General features: G+C 58.5%; 5 protein-coding genes across 5 annotated transcripts; 2 read left to right on the forward strand and 3 right to left on the reverse strand.

Moving 5' to 3' along the window:
- The first annotated feature begins 1230 nt into the window (after nt 1–1230).
- On the forward strand, nt 1231–2718 carry BJ171DRAFT_500687 (uncharacterized protein). Its single transcript, XM_053110590.1, has 3 exons — nt 1231–1763; nt 2104–2204; nt 2304–2718. Exons 1-3 carry the CDS (start codon nt 1529–1531, stop codon nt 2442–2444), a joined length of 477 nt encoding a protein of 158 aa, XP_052967602.1. The 5' UTR covers nt 1231–1528; the 3' UTR covers nt 2445–2718.
- Nucleotides 2719–5979: 3261 nt separating this feature from the next.
- Nucleotides 5980–9391, forward strand: BJ171DRAFT_500694 (kinase-like domain-containing protein). Its single transcript, XM_053110591.1, has 8 exons — nt 5980–6544; nt 6689–7043; nt 7190–7517; nt 7612–7798; nt 7991–8083; nt 8237–8336; nt 8480–8814; nt 8963–9391. The coding sequence occupies exons 1-8, from the start codon at nt 6437–6439 to the stop codon at nt 9047–9049; spliced, it is 1593 nt and encodes a 530-aa protein (XP_052967603.1). The 5' UTR covers nt 5980–6436; the 3' UTR covers nt 9050–9391.
- A 256-nt stretch (nt 9392–9647) lies between these two features.
- On the reverse strand, nt 9648–12344 carry BJ171DRAFT_598205 (glycosyl hydrolases family 18-domain-containing protein). Its single transcript, XM_053114818.1, has 6 exons — nt 12180–12344; nt 12039–12078; nt 11879–11926; nt 11763–11791; nt 11534–11627; nt 9648–11408 (listed from the first exon to the last, which is right to left on the reverse strand). Exons 1-6 carry the CDS (start codon nt 12315–12317, stop codon nt 9844–9846), a joined length of 1914 nt encoding a protein of 637 aa, XP_052967604.1. The 5' UTR covers nt 12318–12344; the 3' UTR covers nt 9648–9843.
- Nucleotides 12345–13216: 872 nt separating this feature from the next.
- On the reverse strand, nt 13217–16003 carry BJ171DRAFT_500697 (WD40-repeat-containing domain protein). The gene is made up of 9 exons (XM_053110592.1): nt 15898–16003; nt 15577–15745; nt 15356–15444; nt 15024–15130; nt 14765–14895; nt 14528–14676; nt 14168–14299; nt 13800–13949; nt 13217–13617 (listed from the first exon to the last, which is right to left on the reverse strand). The coding sequence occupies exons 2-9, from the start codon at nt 15725–15727 to the stop codon at nt 13243–13245; spliced, it is 1284 nt and encodes a 427-aa protein (XP_052967605.1). The 5' UTR covers nt 15728–15745; nt 15898–16003; the 3' UTR covers nt 13217–13242.
- A 213-nt stretch (nt 16004–16216) lies between these two features.
- On the reverse strand, nt 16217–20266 carry BJ171DRAFT_500698 (beta-lactamase-like protein). Its single transcript, XM_053110593.1, has 11 exons — nt 20020–20266; nt 19595–19860; nt 19314–19440; nt 19007–19134; nt 18467–18707; nt 18080–18356; nt 17604–17969; nt 17256–17432; nt 16993–17130; nt 16866–16910; nt 16217–16747 (listed from the first exon to the last, which is right to left on the reverse strand). Exons 1-11 carry the CDS (start codon nt 20166–20168, stop codon nt 16292–16294), a joined length of 2370 nt encoding a protein of 789 aa, XP_052967606.1. The 5' UTR covers nt 20169–20266; the 3' UTR covers nt 16217–16291.
- Nucleotides 20267–20442: the final 176 nt, after the last annotated feature.

Consider the following 20442-nt stretch of genomic DNA (forward strand, 5'->3'; position numbering starts at 1 on the left):
TCGCCAACCACGCCCCTTGTCGGCAACCCCCAGCCGGACATGTCTCTGCCATCCGTACATTCACTCTCGCTCTCACTCTTGGTAACGCTGCTCAACTAGCTCGCAGGTGGCTCCACCCCCCAACAACAACTCCAGCGGCCACGGCGCACACCATCCAGGCGCTGGTGTGTGGCTCGGCACCGCCGCCATTGCACGATCTGCCCTTAATACCCCAGGCCAGCCCCCTCCCGTCCACCCTTCCCAACCGGATCCTTGCCCTTCCGTCGGCCCAGCGGTCTGTCCGTCTCTCCAGCACTTGTCCACTCGCTTCCTCTCTGGCAAATCATCTCTTGCACCGTCGTCTCGTCCAGCCCAACCTGGCCCACCCGCCAATACGCTACGCGCCTCGTTGTCTGCACCAGACCCTTGGCCTGAGCTCTATCTCGCGACGCTCTTCTGTCTTGGTGCTGGGTTCCATCGAGCGCCTGTGGGCAACCCACCAGCCTCTCCCTGAACCACATCCGAGGTTGCATCTTTGCATCGGTGTTTCGCAATCGAGCGCCCTCGCCAGAGTCCGCTCGGCACCCCATAGTCTTTCATTGCATAGTATAGCGCTGCGTTGCGCTGTATCTTGCTCCACTGGACCTCGGCGACAGGCTCGCTTTCTTGCCGAGATCCATCTACCGGAACTCTTTGGCCCGATACGGCCAACCAACCCGTCAATTGTTACGACGCTCTAGCTCATCGAGCGAGTTACTCGCAAATCGCCCAAGGCGCAATCACACTTGTATCATCCCCCGCAAGCCATTCGTCGCTGCCAGCTCCCCAGCCTGCCAATCTCCCTCTTGCAAAAACAGCAGCTCCCTCTTGCAAAAACATCAGCTCCCTCAAGCACCAAGCATTCCGTCCAACCTTTGGCTCAACGCAGACCCAGCGCCAGGCCAAACCAACACACCCGTCAAACTCTGGAGATGCCACCATCCTTGTCGATTTGCGAGAGCCCCATTGCGTGTATGTGGTTCAAAGCCCTCTGCTTCTGGTTGCAGATATGCCGACCCCCGCTCCCCTTTCCCGTTTATGCCTTTCTTTGTGCCCTCCTGCATCCCATAGCCACCCTGGACAAAGCTTGGTTGCGCCTTCGCTCAGCCAAAAGCCACAGAAACGCGGCTGCATTTTTTTTTTCTGGGGCAGTGGGAGTGGGAAACATCGGCCCATGTCCCGATAATCGCAGGTGCCGGGGTCGCTGATTGCTGATCACAGACAACTGATTTCAGATCACAGACCACTGATTTCAGATCACAGACCACAGACCACAGATCATATCACCCTCGCCCTCTCGCTCCATGTCTCCTCTCTCGCTTTCCTCCCCTCGCCCCTGCGGGTTGCATTTTTGGTCTCTCCTTGCCCACAAGTCCCTGCTGGTTGCTGACTCTGTCTCCTTCTCACTGTCGTCCTCATCGCAGGCGAATCCCCACAGAGCCCGGAACGCTGGCGACTCGGCTCCGGCTCTCAGAGCCTTCAGCGCATCAAACACAGGCGCCACTCGTTCATGCGGTCCTTCTCCCAGCCTTGTGCCTCGGCCGAATATGAATCCGAGTCTCCCTCGGTTTCGGAGCCGCCGGCGTCGAAACGCAACTCACTCATCCTCGGCGCTGGGCGCCAGAGCCGGGCCTCGAACTATTCGACCTCGTCGCGATCCGGCGGCACCCATCGCGATAGCACTTTGCTCCGGCGTTCGACCCGATCCTCCGAAAATCTCAAGCGGGCCTGGGGCTACTTCAGAGGTACTTGGGCCGGTGTCTCTGATGGATGCTGGACGCAGATGGGCTGATCTCCCTGAGACTGAATCTCATCGTCGAGCTGATGCGGCCGCTGTTGTGCCAGGTTGATGCCTCCAGCGCCCGTATGCTCGTCCGGCTGTCCCTCGGTGCTGCTCCCTCGAGCTCCTTCGATTCGGTTCGGTGGGAGCCTCTGGTGCCTCATCGTGGTGGTCTCGAATACCGTGGCATTGGTGTCGGCCTGTCTGGCTTGCATGTTTGCCTGTCTCGCGGCTTGGGTCTTTGTTGCTGACGCCCCCTGTTGGATTTCCGTCCACCCTCACCCCCTTCCTGTCCGCCCATGTAGAAAAGCTGTTCACCAAAAAGCCGTCGTATGCGGTGTCGTCGCCGTACAATCCAACCCATCTGATCCATGTCGAGCTCGATGCCACCACGGGCGAGTTGACGGTACGGCTCCGCCTCAGTGTGGCCTCGTCTGAGAGGAGGGTCGCAGTCGGGAGCGCATGCGGTCGACTGACATTGGCTCGCTTCGTTGCCACTGCACAGGGGCTTCCGAACGAATGGCGACATTCGTTCTCGGGCATCCACCACAACGACGGGCGGCCGTCCTTTGATGTGGCCGTCGACATGGTCAACTCCCGAATTGCATCAGGGACAGGGGCCCACCGATCGCTGAAGTGGGCGTAGAACGTCGCCGGGCGATCGGCAATCGTGGATAACCGCCGTCGAGGGCCGAGGCGGTACCGAGCTGCATTCGTCAGCTTTCTCCAGGCCCGAGCCGACCGCAAGAGAAATGAAAGACCGAGCCAAGCAAAGTGGCAGGCAAAGTCAATGTACCCAACGCATCCAAGGCATCACATCGATCTCGGATCGATGGCACGAACAAGCATACCTACCACCGTAACATCCGCAATCAGTACCAGCAAGCAATATAGTAACAATACCCTCCCCGCTTGGGGTCTTTGTGAGCGACTGCATCTTGCTTCTGGGGGAGGAAGGACGAGGCCTGGATCGTAGCAACGGCATCCCCCCGGCCCTCCTTCTGGAGCCGAAAGGCCATCTTGGGCCTGCAAGCCGACCAGAGTTGGCCAATCGGAGGCTCGTGGGAACACATCGCTGCAGCTCTGTTCGAATGATGCCAGACACCTCCAATCAATTCGAGAAGCCATCTCTCGGGACACACAATGGGCGGGCAACAACAACAGCAGCAATAGGGGGCAGTAGCAGGATCAATAACAACAACAATAGCTGCAGCAATAGCAAGAACGAAAGGCAGGGGAAAAAAGACGAGCGGGTCAAAGCAGCAACATCTTCTGGTCCTCGCCACAGATCCGCAAGGGCTCGATTGAGAAGATTGCTGATGGGCGGCTGCAGAGCGGCGACATTGTGTCGGCTCTGGCATCCCAGCACGGCGACTTTTGGCAGAGCATCGTCACTCGAGCCTCTTTCCGCAACCGCCTCTAATCCGGTCGCTACTGCCTCGGTCGGTGCCAAGCAAAGAAGATCCTTCCTTCTTTCCTCCCTTCCGCATTGCAGCACACCGAGCAGACTCGGACAAAGCACCCAAGCGCTGCCCATCCCTTGCATCCCCTACGTCGGCAGCTTCGGGGCTGCCTCTGCTTCGGATTCCCTCCTGTTCTGACTGAATCGACCAGCAACCCGGGTATCAACTCTGTAAGTATTGATGCTCCTTGGAAGGCGGAATTGAATGGAGGACTGTGACTGTTGATGGAGGACTGTGACTGTTGATGGTGGATTGTGAATCGTCCGTTCATCGAGCATCGTCTATCTGTCGCCTTCGCTTCGGCATCATTCGCTCGCTCTGCCTTGCTTTGCCTTGCCTTGCTTTGCTTTGCCTGTGCCGGCCTGGCCCGGTCCTGCTTGCTGTCTGTCCGTTTGACCTCCACCACGCAACGAACTTCCTGGCCGAGGCATAGCCCGTCTGACTCGCCCGCATCCCAACCCGTCTGTCTGTTCTCGTGCATCCAGCGCACGCAACACAGCCTGGTGAGTGTCTCTCGAAAGCCGCTGGCTCTGGTCGGCTGGCCGGGCGATTTTGCCGATAATTCGACTTTCCCAGATCCCACTGCCCCGAACCCGTTGATGATCCCCTTCGCCACCCGCTCTGCACTCTGCCTCGGATCTCTGCTTCTTGCTGCTTTCGTTTTATTTTGCGCCCCTCCGCCCCCACGCATTTGCGCTCGGTTCGCAGCCCCACAGGCAATCCAGTTTGTCGTGCTGTTGGGTGCCCGGCTCAGTGTTTACTGCGGGCGACCCTCCCTGGCCCGGACACCCATCGGGGTCCCAGCCCATCTGCGACTGTTCCTGGTCCACTTTTGTCGCTTGTCCTCCTTCTGGTCGTCGTCGGCGCCGTCATCGTCCTGGTTGGCGTGCATATGGCCGGCTGAATGGTCTTGCCTGCTGTCCTTCCCTTTCCCCCCCCCGGCGGCTGTCCTTTTCGCTTTATTCGGACGGGCCCTGCTCTTGTCGTCATTTCGGTTCGACAGTTGGTCAAGGGAAGCCTGGCCCAAACGAGCCAGGCGCGAGCCGGGTGGGGGCAGCGGCGAGAGCCGAGGGAGCCGAGAGCGCGCGAGACTGCACCGAGACCGCACCGAGATCGCACCGAGACCGCACCGAGACCGCACCGCATGTGCGGGCAAATCCGTCTTGTGTTGGTTGCTCCGGGCCGGCCTGGTCGCTGGGCTCTTGCCTGAATCTTTCGCCGACCTGCCCAAGTCCATCCCCGGTCGCTCGCTCGCTGGTCTTCGCTGCCTCTGTCTCGCCGGCACATCCCTTGGCTCTCCTGGACGCCGTCTTGCTGGCTCGCTGTCTGTTCTCTTGATTCATCCATCTCGGCCATCCGCTCGCTGTCCCGGCCTGTCCTTCTCCCATCTGGGCCATCGTCCCTCTCCTTCTGCTCGTCTCCACGGCCCTGGGTCCACACTGTCTTTGCTCAGTCTGCCTCGGCCTTGATTCCTTGCTTTGGCGGATCTGTCGTTTGTTGCTTCAATCTCTTGCCGAGTTGCATTTTTGGTTCTGCCGGTGTGCCGCTTGATCCACACATCGGCTTTTTCTCTCCTCCATTCCCGCCAGCATCCACCCATCCACACCGGCTCTTGGTGCTCTCGTCAGGATTGATTTTTCTTGGCACTTGGTTCCCTTGGTCTCTCTATCTATCTCTCTCTCTCTTTTTGGAATCCTCTGAATACCGCTCCCACTTGCTCACTGCTTCCGTTATCGGTCCGCTGGATTTGCCTTTGCCGATCGTCATCAATCCAATCTCTCAAACGACACCAACGCTCCACCAATCCTCGATTCCCCGTCGTCTCGCCATCGCCTCACCGCCTCCCTCCGGAATCGGCACACATGACTCACTTCTCGAACAACAACCAAAAAATCACAAAATCCTTGCCGCCTCGCCCACACATGGCGAATCCGGCGCTCGCACCCTCCGACAATCCCCTCGACCCTTCCTATCGGCCGGTTGTGCCCCCGAGGCCAGCTCTCACAAAGACATCCTCAATGGCATCTCTCGAATCGCCCCCTGCGTCAGGTAAGCTGAAGCGGCTTCGTATTATGGTGCTCTGCTATAGCGCCGGAACACCTGCCACAGTTGCGGATGTCCTGGCATCTGTCCGACCAGAGCCCGAAGTGGTGATGAGCGTCCACGAGACACCACCCATCTGACTCGGCACGTCGTGTCAACTGACGTCTCGTCCATCACACTCGTCGCATGGTCTTACTCTGTTCGCCACCGACTCTTGTCACCGCCGGCTTCTGACCACCGACTGCCTTTCCATTCGGTTTCTCTGAATTCCACTTCACTCCACTCCACTCCATCGTGTCGTCCGCCGTCAGATGTGAGCAAACTCTCATCTCCGAGCGCCGGCGCCCCAGGTGATAAAGATGTCAATCTCCCGGGCACTCCCCTCTATGGCCCCTCTCACCTCGAATGCTCGCTTATCCCCACCATGACCACCCAAACCCTGGTTTCCACCACAGGAGGCGCCGCCGCTGGCGGTGCTGAATCTGGCAAGGGCATCAAGGGTCTGATCAACCTCGCCAAAGGTTCGTCCTTGTCGCTGGGCAATACTCTGGGACAATGCTCTGGGGCAATACTCTGGGATTAGCGGCATACGTTGCCTGCGACGCATTCGGGCTGTGTTGGCCCGGTAGAGAGCTGCTGCTGAGAGTCGTCGAGTCTAATCGGATGCTCTATTCTGGACACTTTGTTACTGATCGTGGACGGTGGATGGTGGATGGTGGATGGTGGATGGTGGATGGCTCGTTATGGCTCTGCACTGCGCTGCACGACGACCGTCTCTCCTCTCAACATATGGGCTCCACACCCACCAAATCCTTACGAACCGACCATTCTATCGATGGACATGTCAAATCGACAAAACTCGTCACGTTGTCACGTTTCCTGATGGAATTGGCGCTGCTGAATCGGACATCTGTGCTATCGACTCCTGCGCCATCGAAATCGGTGCGATCGACATTCGTACGGTTGATACTCGTACGATCGACGCCATGACCCCGATGCTCGCGGGATGGATCCATTCTGGACCGATATGCCGCTCGACTCCATGTGAATCTATGTTGGCCCACCGGCTGCATTTCGCTCCATTCGCCGCCACTCCCCTGGTGAACGGCAATTCGTTTTTGGCAACACAGGCATGTTCTCGGGCAAAGACAGCGAAAACGGAAAGATTGAAATCTCGTCGCCATACAACCCTGTGCATCTGACGCATGTCGGCTACAACCAGGACACAGGCGAATTCACGGTAGTTATCGACAGCAGTCTGTCATTGCAGGGCATCCAATCCCGCAGCACCTCTGGATGTCCCTCCCCTCGAGGCTGGTCTCGCCGGCTCGACCTTCATCCTTCGACTCCGGACTCTGACCCAGTGCCATTCATTCGCTGCTAGGGCTTGCCCAAAGAGTGGCAAACGCTGCTGCAAGAGGCCGGTATCACAAAAGAGCAGCAGCAGAAGAACCCACAGGCTGTGCTCGACATTATCGGGTTCTATTCCGAAGCGATCAACGGCGGCCAGGACGTCAAGGACGATGTCTGGTCCAAGCTTAAAAACACATTCCCGGCAGCGACGCCGCCAACTTCGAGTCTTCCGAGTGACAAGCCTCCCAAACTGCCGGCCAAGGATGTGGCTGCTGTGGCCGCCGTGACCTCGGTAGCGACAACGGCCACGACAGTGGAGGTCAAAAAGAGACCGCCTGTGCCAGTCCGGCCTGAGCACACAAAGTCCATCTACACCAAGCCCAAGGGTATGCTGCTGCTGCACGAGCTACTGGTGCGCCTGCCATGGGTTCTGTCTACGCCGCGCTTTCGCTTGTGGGGCACTCTCTTTACAAACTCTCACACTCTCTCGGGTATGTCACTAAACCCATCCGTTCGGCAATCGCACTTGCAGAGGATGGCACTCCAGAGCCCAGCACCGTGGCGGCACGGGCACTGCAGTTCGAGCAAGGCCCGCAAGCCGCCCAGGCACCGTCGACACCGGCATCGCCCCCGCGGCCACCCAAGCCGCTGCCCAACAAACCCGCAACACCTGCGGCTGTCGGTGACGCTCCACCACCGGTATCCAAGGACGCTCCCACCGACAGTGGCGAGGCGCTCGCTCGTCCGCGCCAGCAAGCCAAGCCTGCCAACGATGCCGAAGTGGTGGAGCGGCTGAGAGCAGTGTGCAACAAGGCCGACCCGACCAAGCTGTACAAAAATCTGGTCAAGATCGGCCAAGGGTATGTAGATGATTCGGTGTACAGCTGCCGTCACGCTCGCATCTGCCGAGGCGCCGTCTCACCAACAGCCACACGTTTCATCATCGATGCACAGCGCTTCTGGCGGCGTCTTTACGGCAACACAGATCGCCACGGGCCGCCTAGTAGCCATCAAGCAGATGAATTTGGAGCAGCAGCCCAAGAAGGATCTCATCATCAACGAGATCCTGGTGATGAAGGAGTCTGTTCACAAGAACATTGTCAACTTTATCGACAGCTTCCTCTTCAAGGGCGATCTATGGGTATGTGTGTCTGCGCGATGCCTGAAGGGGGCTGTGGACATGCTCTATGATGTGAAGTTTGGGCAGTGGCACGAATCCATCCGTCAGTCCAGGCGCTCTGTCAGGTGTTGATTCGCGTGTGGCCGAGTACGAGCTTCGCTGCTGTGTTTCTCTCTGATGGCTCACATTTTCTCCGTCTCCGATGCGCGGCAGGTTGTTATGGAGTACATGGAAGGCGGACCCCTGACGGACTGTGTGACGTACAACTATATGACCGAAGGCCAAATAGCGGCGATTTGCAAGGAGGTATGTCTCGGGTGTTGCTGGATGGAGCCTCTGCAGAATGGCATCGCGCGGTAGATTGTATCATGAACCCGCACACCTGGATGTGGCCTGGCGCGGTGTGCTCCAGTAGATCGAGTTGCGCTTGCTTACATCCATCCTTGGTGCCCATGACAGACTCTGGAGGGACTGGCACACTTGCACTCCAAGGGCGTGATTCACCGCGATATCAAGAGTGACAATTTGCTCCTGGGCATGGGCGGAGAAATCAAGCTGAGTATGTTGAAGACCAGGGAGGAGGGGAGGGAGCTGCTGTGTCGAATTCCACAAGTCACGCGTCGACCATGCAAGCCAAGCCATCGAGGCGAATCGTTAATACGGGGAACATGACAAACTGACGCTCCTGGCTTTGATCCGCAGCCGACTTTGGCTTCTGCGCTCAGCTCAGCGAAACGCAGGCCAAGCGCACCACGATGGTCGGAACACCGTACTGGATGGCCCCCGAGGTGGTGACCCGCAAGGAATACGGCCCCAAGGTCGATGTCTGGTCTCTGGGCATCATGGCAATCGAGATGATCGAGGGCGAGCCGCCTTACCTCAACGAGAACCCGCTGCGGGCGCTGTACCTGATTGCGACCAACGGCACGCCTCAGCTCCAGAACCCCGAGGCGCTCTCGCCCGTATTCCGTGACTTTTTGAAAGTCAGTCTGGAAGTCGATGCCGAGAAGCGACCCAGCAGCAGCGACCTACTCAAGGTGAGCAAACCTCCCCTCCAGGCTGGCTCTCCGCACCGCGAATGGATGCCGTGTGGGTAAGACTGTGGCGGAAAAACGGAGCCGATGTTTCCGTGGAACTAATGCTAGTAATCCCTTTGGCCCTGCTGTCTCCCTCCTCCGTCTCCAGCATCCGTTCCTCCAGAAGGCAGATCCGCTAAAGAACCTGGTTCCGCTTATCCGCGCTGCAAAGGAGCAGCAGAAAAACCAGCGCTGAGTCGGCGCCAAATCATCGCTCTTGTCGGTTTACCCGCAGCCTGCGCCTGCGCCCGACAGCCTTTCTTTGCTTGTGGCCGACCCACACCCGAATCCGTCTCCGAACCCGTCTCCGAACCCGTCTCCGTATCCGATCCTTCCCATTCCGTCACCCATCGCCATTGCTCATGTCCACGCTCGCATTCGACATTCCAGTCCACCATCCAGCCCTCCACCTCCCTCCCCTCCACCTCTCCTCGCAAACTCATGAAGTTACTCAGTTCGCAAAATGTTGGGGAAGAGAGAGAGCACTCTGCGTTTGTCGCTACTATTTTTGAATGGAATACATAACCATCATCCACAATGACCATCCGTCGCCGGGTCAGGCTGAAGTACAGCTGTTTGTCCAGCATGTCTCCATCAAACAAAGTGAATGTATCGCAGGAAGGAAGCCACCCCGAGGATCTTGGGACTTGGCGTGGTGCTCATCCGGCGCATTTTGGGCTGGCAGCGATGCCCACAATGGCGTCCTTGATTCAAATCACTGAACGGTCATGGGCAGCGCGCGATGGTATTGGGTAGCAAAATAATTGATCAATGGTCAATAACCAGGGCGTCCCGTTTTTTTATTGGATTGACTGTAAGCGGGCCAGCAAACAGCCGGTGCTCAGCTAGCGACGCACATTATTGAGAACACCCAAATATCAATATCACAGCAGCTGAGAATAGTTACAAGCGGAGTTACACAGCAGGAAAGAGGAGAGGGGAGAGGGGCGAGGGGCGAAGGGAGGTGTGAATCTGAAAGTTGGGGGAGATTTAGGCACAGACGAAAGGTCCGGGCACACACTTTTGGCTGGAGGGGCAGGAGCCGATCGAGGTCCAGACGTTGTTGAAGCAGATCAGGATGTCATTGGCGGAGCCACAGCTGTAAGTGCCAAAGGTCGAGCAGGGAGTGTTGGCGGTAGGGTTGCCGTTGGTGGGGCTAGGGGCGCTGCTGGTGGTAGTGGTAGTGGTCTTGACGGGGGTGGTGGTAGTGGTGGTGGAAGTCTTGGTGGACTTGGTGGTGGTGGACTTGATAGGGGTGGTGGTGGTGGTGGTCTTGACGGGAGTAGTGGTAGTAGTAGTAGTGGTGGTAGTGGTGGTGGTGGTGGTGGTAGTCTTGACAGGGGTAGTGGTGGTAGTGGTGGTGGTCTTGACAGGGGTAGTGGTGGTGGTGGTAGTGGTGGTGGAGACGGGGGGAGGAGGAGGAGGGACGGGGTTGTTGCTGGTGAGGGCCTTCAGGAGAGTGTCGTTCGAGTCATCGCCGTCAATGGGCCAGACCATGAATCCACCAAGGTTGTTCTGGGCAACATAGGCAACCTTGGCCTGGATGGCCTGGGGAGAGTCGTACGAGATGAAGGTGCCGGAGGGGCTGAAGGCCCAGCTGGCCTGGGCAACGGGGTCCCAGTAGGTCGTGAGGGTGGTGTCCTTGATGATGGCGTTGTAGTTGGTGCTGCCGTCGCCCTGGGGAGCAGAGCCCTTCTGGAAGAGTCCGTTGGTGGTGCCGGCGGCGACGCTGACCCACTTGTGGCCGTAAAAGGGAATGCCGACGACAATCTTGTCCGAGGGGCATCCCTTGGCCCAGTACTTGACGGCATAGTCGACCGAGGTCTCGGGGATGGGGTTGGGAGGGTTGCTGGGAGGGGTGTCGTCGTAGATGGGCGCCTGGTGGTTGGTGGTGGACTCCCACTCGCCGTGGATGTCGTAGGTCATGATGTTGACATAGTCCAGGTTGCTGCAGATGGTGGGGATGTCGAGCTTGTTCATCTTGTCGTCGCCAGCGGGGGCAGCCATGGAGATGAGGTAGTCGCTGCCGCTGGGGGTCTTGCCGAGGCTCTTGAGGGCGGCACGGGTCTTGATGAGCAGGTTGTTGAACTTGCGCTTGTCGTCGTTGCGGGCGGGGTAGGCACAGGTGGTCTTGGAGCAGTCGTAGGTGTTCTCAGAGTTGCCGGTGCCCGAGGGGGCGCTGGGGCTGACGGGCTCGCCGCCGTGCTCCCATCCGGGATACTCCCAGTCATAGTCGACACCGTCAAAGCCAAAGAACTGCACAAACTTGGCAATGCTGTTGACAAAGGCATCGATGTACTTGTCCTCGGTGGCGGCCGAGAACAGGTTCGAGTCATACCAGCCGCCGATCGAGATGAGGAACTTGATGCTGGGGTTGGCGGGCTTGAGCTTCTTCAGGACGTAGGCCAGGTTGCCGCAGATGACGGGGCTGCCGTTGGCGTCGGTCTGGATCGAGTTGGGGTCCAGGACAGACTCGCACTGGGGAACACGGGGCGAGCCAGGGGCGCCAGAGGGGTTGAAGCACTGGGTGTTGGGGCAAGCGCCAGAGGCACCGACTGAGAGCGGGATAGCAAAGGGCGGAATACACAATGTGAGTGGGTCACCAGGCACAATGTGCGAACTGTGGCGGAGGTATGAGCGACAGTCAAGCATCGATGGCCCCGAAATGATGTCGACTTACTGTAGGGCACCATGGCGACCTTGCCGCCGGTGCACTGCTTGTTGGCCGGGACGGGGATGCACTCGGTCGGGCAAGAGGTGCCAACACAAGCTTGCTATTGACAGGGAAGGGGAAGGGCGGCCGGGTGAAACACAACAAGGTCAGCATCGATGGATGAGCAGTGGAGAACACAGCCGAGTCGGGGGACACCGCAAGGGACAGCCAGCAATCCATGACGAGGAAAACCTACGTAGTCAGCATAAGCATCGGTGAAGCCAACTAGAGACACAGCGAGTCAGTATCGCAAACTAAACCATCCTAGTGGATCCATTCATGCGAGTTCCGAGACCGACAGCATTCACATACCATAGTACTGGTCCGTGGCAGGGTGGTAGTGCACGGTGGCAAAGGCATCTGGCGACGGTGGGGAAGGGCACGATCAGCGACGTATTTCAAGGGGGGACCAGGCTGTTGATGCGCAGGTCGAGCACAGGTCGGGCACAGGTGCAATTCCTGGTGCACTTACAGTTGATGTGGGTGTACTTGGAGGCAGCCAGGGGCGAGAGCTGTTGAGCGAGGAAGGACAGCAGGCGGATCAGTACTCGCGACGCCTGCGAGTGGGAAATCAAGCGACAGAGTGCAAGTCGGCGCCGAGATGTGTGCGCACCGTGTAGGGCTGGTTCTGGTTGTCGTAGAAATACCACGACTCGTGGTAGGCAATGTAGCGGCTCGCGGCGAGGACGTTCGAGATGCTTCCCGAAAGCGCCAGGATAGCGGCGACGACGGACTTGGTCGAGAGGAACATCTTGCACAGATGAGGCGAGCGGGAGACGAGGGCGACGGTCTGACCATGGCGGCCTGCTGGCGCGAGGACCTTTATATCGACATCTCTGGCGAAAAGCGCAAAGGAGCAGCCGAGATCAGATGGCGGCCTTGCGAACCCCGTCCGCAACGACAGCGCAAGTGCGCCAGTCCGCCATCACAAGCAGGCCCATCGGCAAGCACTTGCCCGTGGCGACGGCAGCAAGGGCGTCAGGTGGATCTGCAGCAGAGCACACCCGCCCCACACGACCAGCCACCCTCCCCACCGCCAGATGATCGTTCCGTCCGCCGAACCAATGCGCGCAGCGCCAATACAGACTTGTACGTACAGGCCATACACGACTCAGCGCTGTGCACAGATCGGTCCGGCAGCACAGGCGCCTCCCCCCATGTGCCCGCATGACCCGCGGAAGCATCGCACAGGGTCACCCGACCTGCAATGGACCAAGGTTGTGCCGCGGCGGGGGAGTCCTGTGCGGCGACAGCTGCAAACGTGAGGTGCCCGGGCCTTTGGTCCGTTCTGTGCTGACCAAGGACAGCATCACATCATGCAGCACAGTCCCCACAGTCCCCCCAGTCCGTCGACTTGCTGGGCCGGCTTGTTCCCAGCGGTCTCCTCACGTTTCCCGTTCGGCAAGCAAGGCCGCCGGTCACGTTCGGCCCATGGCATCCATGCCGCCCGGGTCTGTCCTCCCAGACGGGGCCTTTCCCACGAGAGTTGGGCTGGCAAGGGGCCAGTCAGGCGAGCAGGGAACCTACACCAAGCATCGCGCCCTGGGAGGCGTGAGAATCGCTTCGCTGGGCACCCCCGGGTTTATCGCTAGATGTTAGTGTACAAGCCCTATCGGTACGTCACATGGGCGCACCGCGGCATTCCTTTGCGCTGGCAGAAAGAGATGTATTGCAAATCAGAGTTGCTTGGCCTGGTGGATTCGGAGCAGCGTGTCCTCGCCTCCGCTCAGGATCAGATTACCGACCCAGTCGACGCCAAAGACCTTCTGCTCGGGCTCGCTCGATCCCGACAGAGTGTACAGCGGGGTAGTGCTGCGAATATCCCACACCTTGACGGTGCCGTCGTAAGAGCCGCTGACGAGGTTGTAGAGGCTGTTGGGTGCCCAGGCGACCGAGGACACCCAGTTGGCATGGCCGCCGAGACGCAGCTTGACGACCATGCCCTCCCTCGAGCGCGGATCCCACAGGCGGATGAGGGGATCGGCGTGGCCCGTCACCAGCAGCTCGGACTGGGCCGAGTGGTCGATCGAGGTAATCACCCGTTCGCAGTTCTACAGAAAAATCAGTCGCAATCGCCAGAACATGGGGCGGATGAGCTCGCGGGCACTTTGGACGCTGTTCGGGTTTTCGCCATGCGCCTCAGCGCTGTCGCTGTGCACCGATGCTGCCAAGAGTTCCCGTCCGCTTTGATATCCACAAGCGTTTGCTGGACCAACACCCTCTCGAGACTCACCATCGTGGATATGTTCGAGCCAACGCTGACGTCCCATAGGCGGACGGAGTGGTCCCATCCACCACTATAGAGGATCTGCGAGCCAGTCTCTTGGTGGAACACCACCGACGAAACGGCGCCTTGATGTCCCTCCAAGGTCTCGGAGGCAAGCTGTAGATGGATAGGCAGAGGACATGGAAGGGATGAGTGGCAGATTCGGTGAAATGATGGTCCATCATCGTGACATTATCGTGTCGGCTATCCGCTTGGACATGAACAGCTGCCGGCTGCGGTCCAGCCACTTGACCGTGCTCTTCCTGCACGACTGCAATGCGACGCCCGAACCAGGCGGAGGCCAATCTGAAGCACTGGCCAGAGAGCGGACTTGCCTTGACAGCCATCTTGGGTACATTGGTTTTCCGGCGCTTCGGTGCGTCTTCTCGCTGGGTGTCGTCCTCCTCAATGTCGTCGGCATCAACCGTCCAGATTTTGATCGTGGAGTCATACGACGCCGTCGCCATCTGTTTGTTCGAAAGCAGCATCATGTGCACAGCGCAAACGATCGTGCATCTGGAGCGTTAGCATTCATCAATCCTTCTCGGTGCTTTGATCCCTTGGCGCCATCGATTCAGAGATCACATCAGTGGCCCGCGCCTCTGTTGACGACACTGGTGACGACACTGGCGCCAGTCCGAGGTGCTCAGTCAAGCACGCTGCACCCCACGGCGGCTTTCTCTGTCACAACATACATGGGTCGCGGCGGTATTGACAGCGATTCCTTCGATGCTGCCCTTGTGTCCCACGCATTCGTAGAGAGACTCTGACGAAAAGTCCAAAGTGCTGATGTTCCAGGCAATGACGCGCTCATCCTGCGATCCGGTGAAGCACTGCAGAATGTCTGTTTGATACAGCGATGGGTCAGCCGCGTCGGAGGAACAGCGATTGGGAATGTTCGCCTCGACAGCAAAGATTTGCAAGGTGCGCACCTCCGTCCTCGGATGCCAGCCAACTGAGAGCCTTGACAGCCGCATCATGTCCGGCCAGACTACCAACGCAGTTTCCAGACCGGTCCCAGATGCGTGCGGTGTTATCGTACGATCCCGACAAGATCAGAGGGCTAGAGATGGACACATCCAGACGTTGGTGAGTACGACAGGCCGCAGCAACGGAGGGGTTTCGGTCGGATATTTGGCCCAAGCCAGTGTGTCTGTCCGAGTGAAACGGAGACTGGGTGATGCAACGTACTGCTGTCGGTGACCGCGGACGATAGAGATCCAGTCGTCGTGCTTCAGGGCGGCGCTCTGCTGGGGAGGCAGGGCAGACTCCACGTATTCGATGTCGACCACTTGTTCCTGAGACGCCGGCGCGAAATGAGGTCAGACCCGGGATAGATTCCGATCCATGCAGCATCCAAGGAAGGATCATGGGCTCGTCCGTGCCGTGAACGAGTTGCCGGATCTGCATTCGCGGCTCTGACCAGAGCTGTAGCTCGAGTGATCGATCGCTGATGCCCCGGATGGGCGACACGAGGCGATGCAGCTCAGGTAGGGTTGGACCACCGAACGATCCTCTCTTACCGATGAACGGCCATTGTCGTCGAGATAGGTTTGGATGCTGGTGCGCAAGAACTGTCCATCGATCAAAAAGTCGAACGGGACGGGTCGGTCTGCGATCGCAACAAGCGCCGTTTGCAGTTCAATGGGGTTAGTATCCTACGCCGGGTGGGTATGCGAGCCAGAGTTCACGATCGACCGAAGAAAGCTCCCCCAAGGCAGTCGCGGGAAGCAGGGTCACGAACCGAGTGCCAGCAGATGGTTGATGATTTCAGACAGCCCGTAGCGCCGCAGCTTGGTCGGGACCAGAATGGCTGCGTCTGTGACAGAGTATTTGGCATGTCGGGTATGGAAGCGCACTTGGATCTGGGGCTCGACTTCGCCTGTGGTGGCCATGGCGGATACAAGCGAGGGCTGGCTCGGATGCAACAGAGAGAGCACCGGCAACGATCGTCAGTTCGAAGCACGCCAGCGGCGATTCAATGACGGTGCATCATGGATGCAACGGCGATCTGTGCCAAGAGACTCGACTCGGACATTGCCCAAGATATCACCCGGTGCCGCACCTGGGATCGGACGAGGGGAGTCGGCGGCCTGGTTGCGGCGTGGGCTGTTGTCGCTGGCGCTGGCGCTGGTGCCTGGGGCGAGCGATCGTCGGTGCTGGTTGGTGATGGCTGGGCCGGCCGAATCCGCATCGCATCGGCCAAAAAGAAAAAAATGCAGAAACGTGACCGGCACAGAGGCGGACTTTCAAAGCCCGCACGTGACGGTGCCGAAGGTGCCTGAGATTTTGTTCGGGTCGGGTCGGTTCGGGTCGGTTCGGGGTGGCCCCAGCTCCCGACTCTCCAGGCCCCGGCAATTGACCGTCTGATGGATCTCGACATGCTGTCCCGTTTCTTTTTTGGAAACGCTGTATTGAGTCCCGCCGGCAATGAATTGCGTCGAGCGGTGCCGAGCATCCTACAAGACTGCGTGCTGGCTGTAGAGCAATCTACGCACTTTGAAGTATTGCGGACTCAGTGGACCCTCAAGCACGAGTTTCCCCAGGCCAAGCTTGCGAACCGCTAGTGCCCCTTGTGGTGCAGCGTTTGCGGTGCCACTGGCAACTACCCTGAGCACGCCTCCCTCGACGAATTCGGTCTGGTATCCCTCGGCTTGCAGGACCTTGCGGAACTCGCTCAGCTTGACATCGCCGACGAGCAGCGGTCGGTGGACCTTTTGATGCTCGAGGGGAAGAACATCCAGCGTTGGAAGCTGAGTGGTCTGGGCCACCAGATCGGGAACAACCGAGCTGTCGTCGGGACTAGGGGCTGCGCTGTCCTCCGGCTGCCCGTCCTGGTCGCCATCGTTGCCTCCTGCCTGGTTCTTGCCCGTCCGAACCACGCCCGTGACAAACGAGAGCTCGTAGTCGTCCAGCTGCGATAGACAAGGTTCAGTCAGTGCTGCCCAACGAGCTCATACGTATGCGTCATGTCCCTGGAGCCTCAGAAGCATCTCTATCTGACCGCTGGCTGGCGCTATCCGTGTGACTCACCCTTTCGACTCTGAGTGAGCTGACGAGCGAGTCTGTGAGCTTGATCTGCCATCAGAAGTATGATGTAGTTAGCAGTCGCCGCGATATACGCTGGCAATACTGCATGAGGGTGTGTCGACGGTTGTACCTGGTATATGTTCTTGGAGGACGAGATGTTGATGCATTCGCCCACGGTGGGAGCAAAGATGTCCTTGGTCATGTTGTCGTCGCTCATGCACGAACTGACCAGGTCGTTGGTGGCGGCTTCGGATCCATGGACGACGATCTAGATGGTGCGATGCAGTGGTCGCGGTCGATTCAGTTCATTGAAGTATCGTTCAGATTTGCATATCCCTGACAATGCCCACGCATGGAGCATGGAAGCACAGCCGCAGTGATTCTGCTGCTTACAAGTTTTCGTGGCGAGACTTGAGACAGGATATTCTTGATTGAGTTGCCATCGGACCGCCCCTCAAAGTCGATAAACACCAGCACGCATCCAAGGAACAGTCTGATCTGGCTTGTGACATACTCGGAGGGTGGCTTGCTGATGACCGGTCGCTTGTCCACCTCCATTCGGGTCGAGGGCTTACCGAAGCGCCGCATGGGTGATCGGAAGAAGCAGCCAAAACCAAGCAACTTGTCAGCTTACACTGTCGCTGGCTCGGGGCTTTGTGCACGGGCAATAGCTGCATATCCCCTCCCTGCTCCAGACACCACCAGTCCCTCCTCCCAAGATATTCTAGATGAAATACTTGCCCGCTTGGCTTCCTCAGCCGCTTGGGCCAACGCAAACTGAAACTCGCCCTTCATGTAGTGGCCTGGATCGATAGCCTCTCCGTAGTCATCAACGATCTTGCGGCTATCGAATACCGGGAACATGGCAAAGGCTTGGTTTTGCTTGAAGAATCCTCCGCTACGAATCGGGTCCTTGACGTAGACGTCGAACTGGGTCGACAGCGTGTCTTTGGTTCCGCTCTCGTCGCCATCGTCGTCGTCAGAGTCGTCGTCGTCGATGCTACTTTGGCCCTTGGAGGCCTCCAAGGCCTCGCGGGTCAATCGCTCGCGTTCGCGCTCATGATACTGAACAAGAGCTTGTCCCTCAAGCGGTATGGCTTTCCGAACCTGAGAGCAAGGGCATTCATTTGTGTATCAGCCACGGCGACTCCTCTGAATTCCGTCCCTCTGAAGTAGATTCGGAAAGTGCTCGGACGAAACAAGGGCGACCCCCCCACCTCGAGGTCGATGTAGACGTTGGGCTGGACCGGAGCCGTAGGGAGAGGCTGTCCATCCATGCGGACGAGGCGAGACTCCCACTCCGTATACAGTCGTCGTGCAAGCGAGTTGGGATGCCCACGATCCGTCAGCACAATTGCATTTTGGGGATGCTCGGCCCACAGCTGCAGCAGTTCGTTAGCGAGTCCAGTTTCCAGTCCCGAAAGACTGGCCAGGACGACTTTGGGACCAGGGATAGCCAGGACATCCTTGAGCGCAGAGTACGTTCGCAGGTGGCTGATGCGCCAGTTTGGATCAGTTCAAGGCTCTGCGACAACGTCGGGAGATGCAGTAGGTAACGTGCAGCGAAATGATCGGATCGGTGTCCCTGACTTGCCACAACTCACTTGAACTCAAAGTAGTTTTCTCGTCGCTGCGAGAAGGTGTTGGTGACATTGTCCCCCATCCATTCGATCATATTCTTGGCCATGTTGATCACTCGGACACTTTGGTACGACAAGAAGATGAGAGGCACGTTGCTTGAGAACCAATTTTGATCTAGCGTATATGCGAGCTCCAGGACACGGACACACGAGTCCACCGGAAGCAGGACGTTGGCCCCGAGTTTGGTGTAGTGGGCCAGGGAATCTGCAATTTCAGGAAGCGATACGAATGCGTTGGTGCGAGCCAAGGTTTCTACTCTCCAGAGTCATTTGCAGGGGCGATGTGTGGACACGACCCTTTATAATCTTGGCGGCAGCCAACACGGTGGGCCCACAGAATCCCAGCCGAACACCGGTGCAAGTAGCCACCGATCCAGTGGCGCTTTCGAGAAAGCAGCGGGTTCATAGAAGATAAAACCAGTTGATTGCGCATCTGCCAGATCAGGATCGGGCGTATCTGGCCCACAACGGCGGTACGCTTGTCAACGCCTCCTCGATACGTACCCACTAAGGCTGTCTCGCGATGCTTGCGACTCGAGAGTATGTTGAGCGAGTTGAATGCATCCGTGATGAGAACCGAGGGGCGAGAGAGGGCCTCGGTGTTTTTGTGAAGCACGGTGGGATTCAAATGCCTGTACGGGAAGCAAGGTGTGAGGGGGGGTGCCAGGACAGGGCGAGCGTGTGCAAGGCCGGCTCAAGAATAGCGGCGTGGGTGCTCGTCTGGGGTGATGGCCCAGCTCGCTTATAGGATCGAGCATTGCAATGCGATGCGGCTGGATACGGCGCATGGAAACCGAGGCGTTGAGCCTACCGTTCTTTGATGTGGTTGTAGTCCACGGCATAAACAATCTCGTCCGTGTCCTTTTTGATTTTCCAGAGCGCCCCGCCGATCGTACGTCCAGCCGGATAGGCCGTGATGGTGATCCCTTGGCACTTGCCTGGAGAACAACAGTGCCGTTAGGAGCTCGAACCCAGAGCGCCGCCGCAGATGACGCCCCTCGCAACGATCTGACGGTGATCGGATATCCGTCTCAACGAGGGCTGCCACTGGCCGTGCTCGTTGCAAAGTGGGGCCGGAAGCAGCAGACCCACCGAGCAGGGCAAACGGCTGGGAATATCTCAGCGGCAGAATGTTTTCGAACGCGGCGTCCACTTCGTCCAGCGAGAAGACCTTGAACTCTTCGACTTCGGATCGACTCTGGAAGGCATCGTAGAGACAGATCTGGCCCATGTCGTGGACTGGAATGGTTGCGTATGCCGGGCAGGTGAGGCCGAGTTGGCCATAGGCGTAGGGATAGGCACCCATGTGTGCAATGTCGCTGTGCGAGATCAGGACAGCATCGATGTGCTTGGCCAGTCTGTTGGATGAAACGGGTCATTCAGCAGCGTGAGGGCAATGTGGATGCACGCTATCGGACATGAGGTGGAACATATGTTGCGTCGCTCCCGGATCCACCCACAGTCACTATCTGTGCTATCGGACATGAGTGGAGGCAGATCCGCTCTGCTGGCCGAACCTTTTGAGGGAGGTGAGGTCATCGGGTTCAAAGCGGTCCGACCATCCGCAGTCCAGCAAAATCTTTGCGCTGTCGACCTCTAGCAGATAGCAGAGCGGATCCTCGTTCTGGGCACCAGTCAGTGGCGTGAATTTGATGAACGCAGCCATTGCCTGATCGACAGAGCGGAGGAGGCAGACGCAAGGGGTGATCGATCTTGGCTGGATGCGAAGATCAGGCGAGAGATGGGCTGGACGCGGCCTTGGGCTGGCCCGCGTGGCAGGTCTGGTGCTGCGCACCGGGCGAATCAGCCGAGACCTTCCCACGATGGTTCGTGAGGATGCTGGGCATGTTGCTTGGCTGCATCCTGCTGTCTGGGATACGAGACTCTGACGGGCGGTGTTGATCTGGGACCGCCGTCGCATATGCTTGCGAGAAGCACCC

This window comes from Polychytrium aggregatum (assembly GCF_025602895.1).
Source record: "Polychytrium aggregatum strain JEL109 chromosome Unknown BJ171scaffold_14, whole genome shotgun sequence".
NCBI classification, from domain to species: domain Eukaryota; kingdom Fungi; phylum Chytridiomycota; class Chytridiomycetes; order Polychytriales; genus Polychytrium; species Polychytrium aggregatum.

What these genes read in the sequence shown, in the direction of transcription:
- BJ171DRAFT_500687 (XM_053110590.1), top strand. Translation starts at nt 1,529, where the DNA reads ATGCGGTCCTTCTCCCAGCCTTGTGCCTCGGCCGAATATGAATCCGAG. An exon ending in GGCCTGGGGCTACTTCAGAG is followed by an intron (nt 1,764 to 2,103) that starts GTACTTGGGCCG and finishes CCGCCCATGTAG; the next exon opens with AAAAGCTGTTCACCAAAAAG. An exon ending in CCACCACGGGCGAGTTGACG is followed by an intron (nt 2,205 to 2,303) that starts GTACGGCTCCGC and finishes GCCACTGCACAG; the next exon opens with GGGCTTCCGAACGAATGGCG.
- BJ171DRAFT_500694 (XM_053110591.1), top strand. Translation starts at nt 6,437, where the DNA reads ATGTTCTCGGGCAAAGACAGCGAAAACGGAAAGATTGAAATCTCGTCG. An exon ending in AGGACACAGGCGAATTCACG is followed by an intron (nt 6,545 to 6,688) that starts GTAGTTATCGAC and finishes ATTCGCTGCTAG; the next exon opens with GGCTTGCCCAAAGAGTGGCA. An exon ending in GCAGCAGCGACCTACTCAAG is followed by an intron (nt 8,815 to 8,962) that starts GTGAGCAAACCT and finishes CTCCGTCTCCAG; the next exon opens with CATCCGTTCCTCCAGAAGGC.
- BJ171DRAFT_598205 (XM_053114818.1), bottom strand. Translation starts at nt 12,317, where the DNA reads ATGTTCCTCTCGACCAAGTCCGTCGTCGCCGCTATCCTGGCGCTTTCG. An exon ending in ACCAGAACCAGCCCTACACG is followed by an intron (nt 12,079 to 12,179) that starts GTGCGCACACAT and finishes CTCGCTCAACAG; the next exon opens with CTCTCGCCCCTGGCTGCCTC. An exon ending in CCGATGCTTATGCTGACTAC is followed by an intron (nt 11,628 to 11,762) that starts GTAGGTTTTCCT and finishes CCCTGTCAATAG; the next exon opens with CAAGCTTGTGTTGGCACCTC.
- BJ171DRAFT_500697 (XM_053110592.1), bottom strand. Translation starts at nt 15,727, where the DNA reads ATGGCCACCACAGGCGAAGTCGAGCCCCAGATCCAAGTGCGCTTCCAT. An exon ending in GTCCGCGGTCACCGACAGCA is followed by an intron (nt 14,896 to 15,023) that starts GTACGTTGCATC and finishes GTCCATCTCTAG; the next exon opens with CCCTCTGATCTTGTCGGGAT. An exon ending in GCTCGAACATATCCACGATG is followed by an intron (nt 13,618 to 13,799) that starts GTGAGTCTCGAG and finishes ATTTTTCTGTAG; the next exon opens with AACTGCGAACGGGTGATTAC.
- BJ171DRAFT_500698 (XM_053110593.1), bottom strand. Translation starts at nt 20,168, where the DNA reads ATGGCTGCGTTCATCAAATTCACGCCACTGACTGGTGCCCAGAACGAG. An exon ending in ACGTCTACATCGACCTCGAG is followed by an intron (nt 17,970 to 18,079) that starts GTGGGGGGGTCG and finishes CCTTGCTCTCAG; the next exon opens with GTTCGGAAAGCCATACCGCT. An exon ending in AAGTCTCGCCACGAAAACTT is followed by an intron (nt 17,131 to 17,255) that starts GTAAGCAGCAGA and finishes CGCACCATCTAG; the next exon opens with ATCGTCGTCCATGGATCCGA.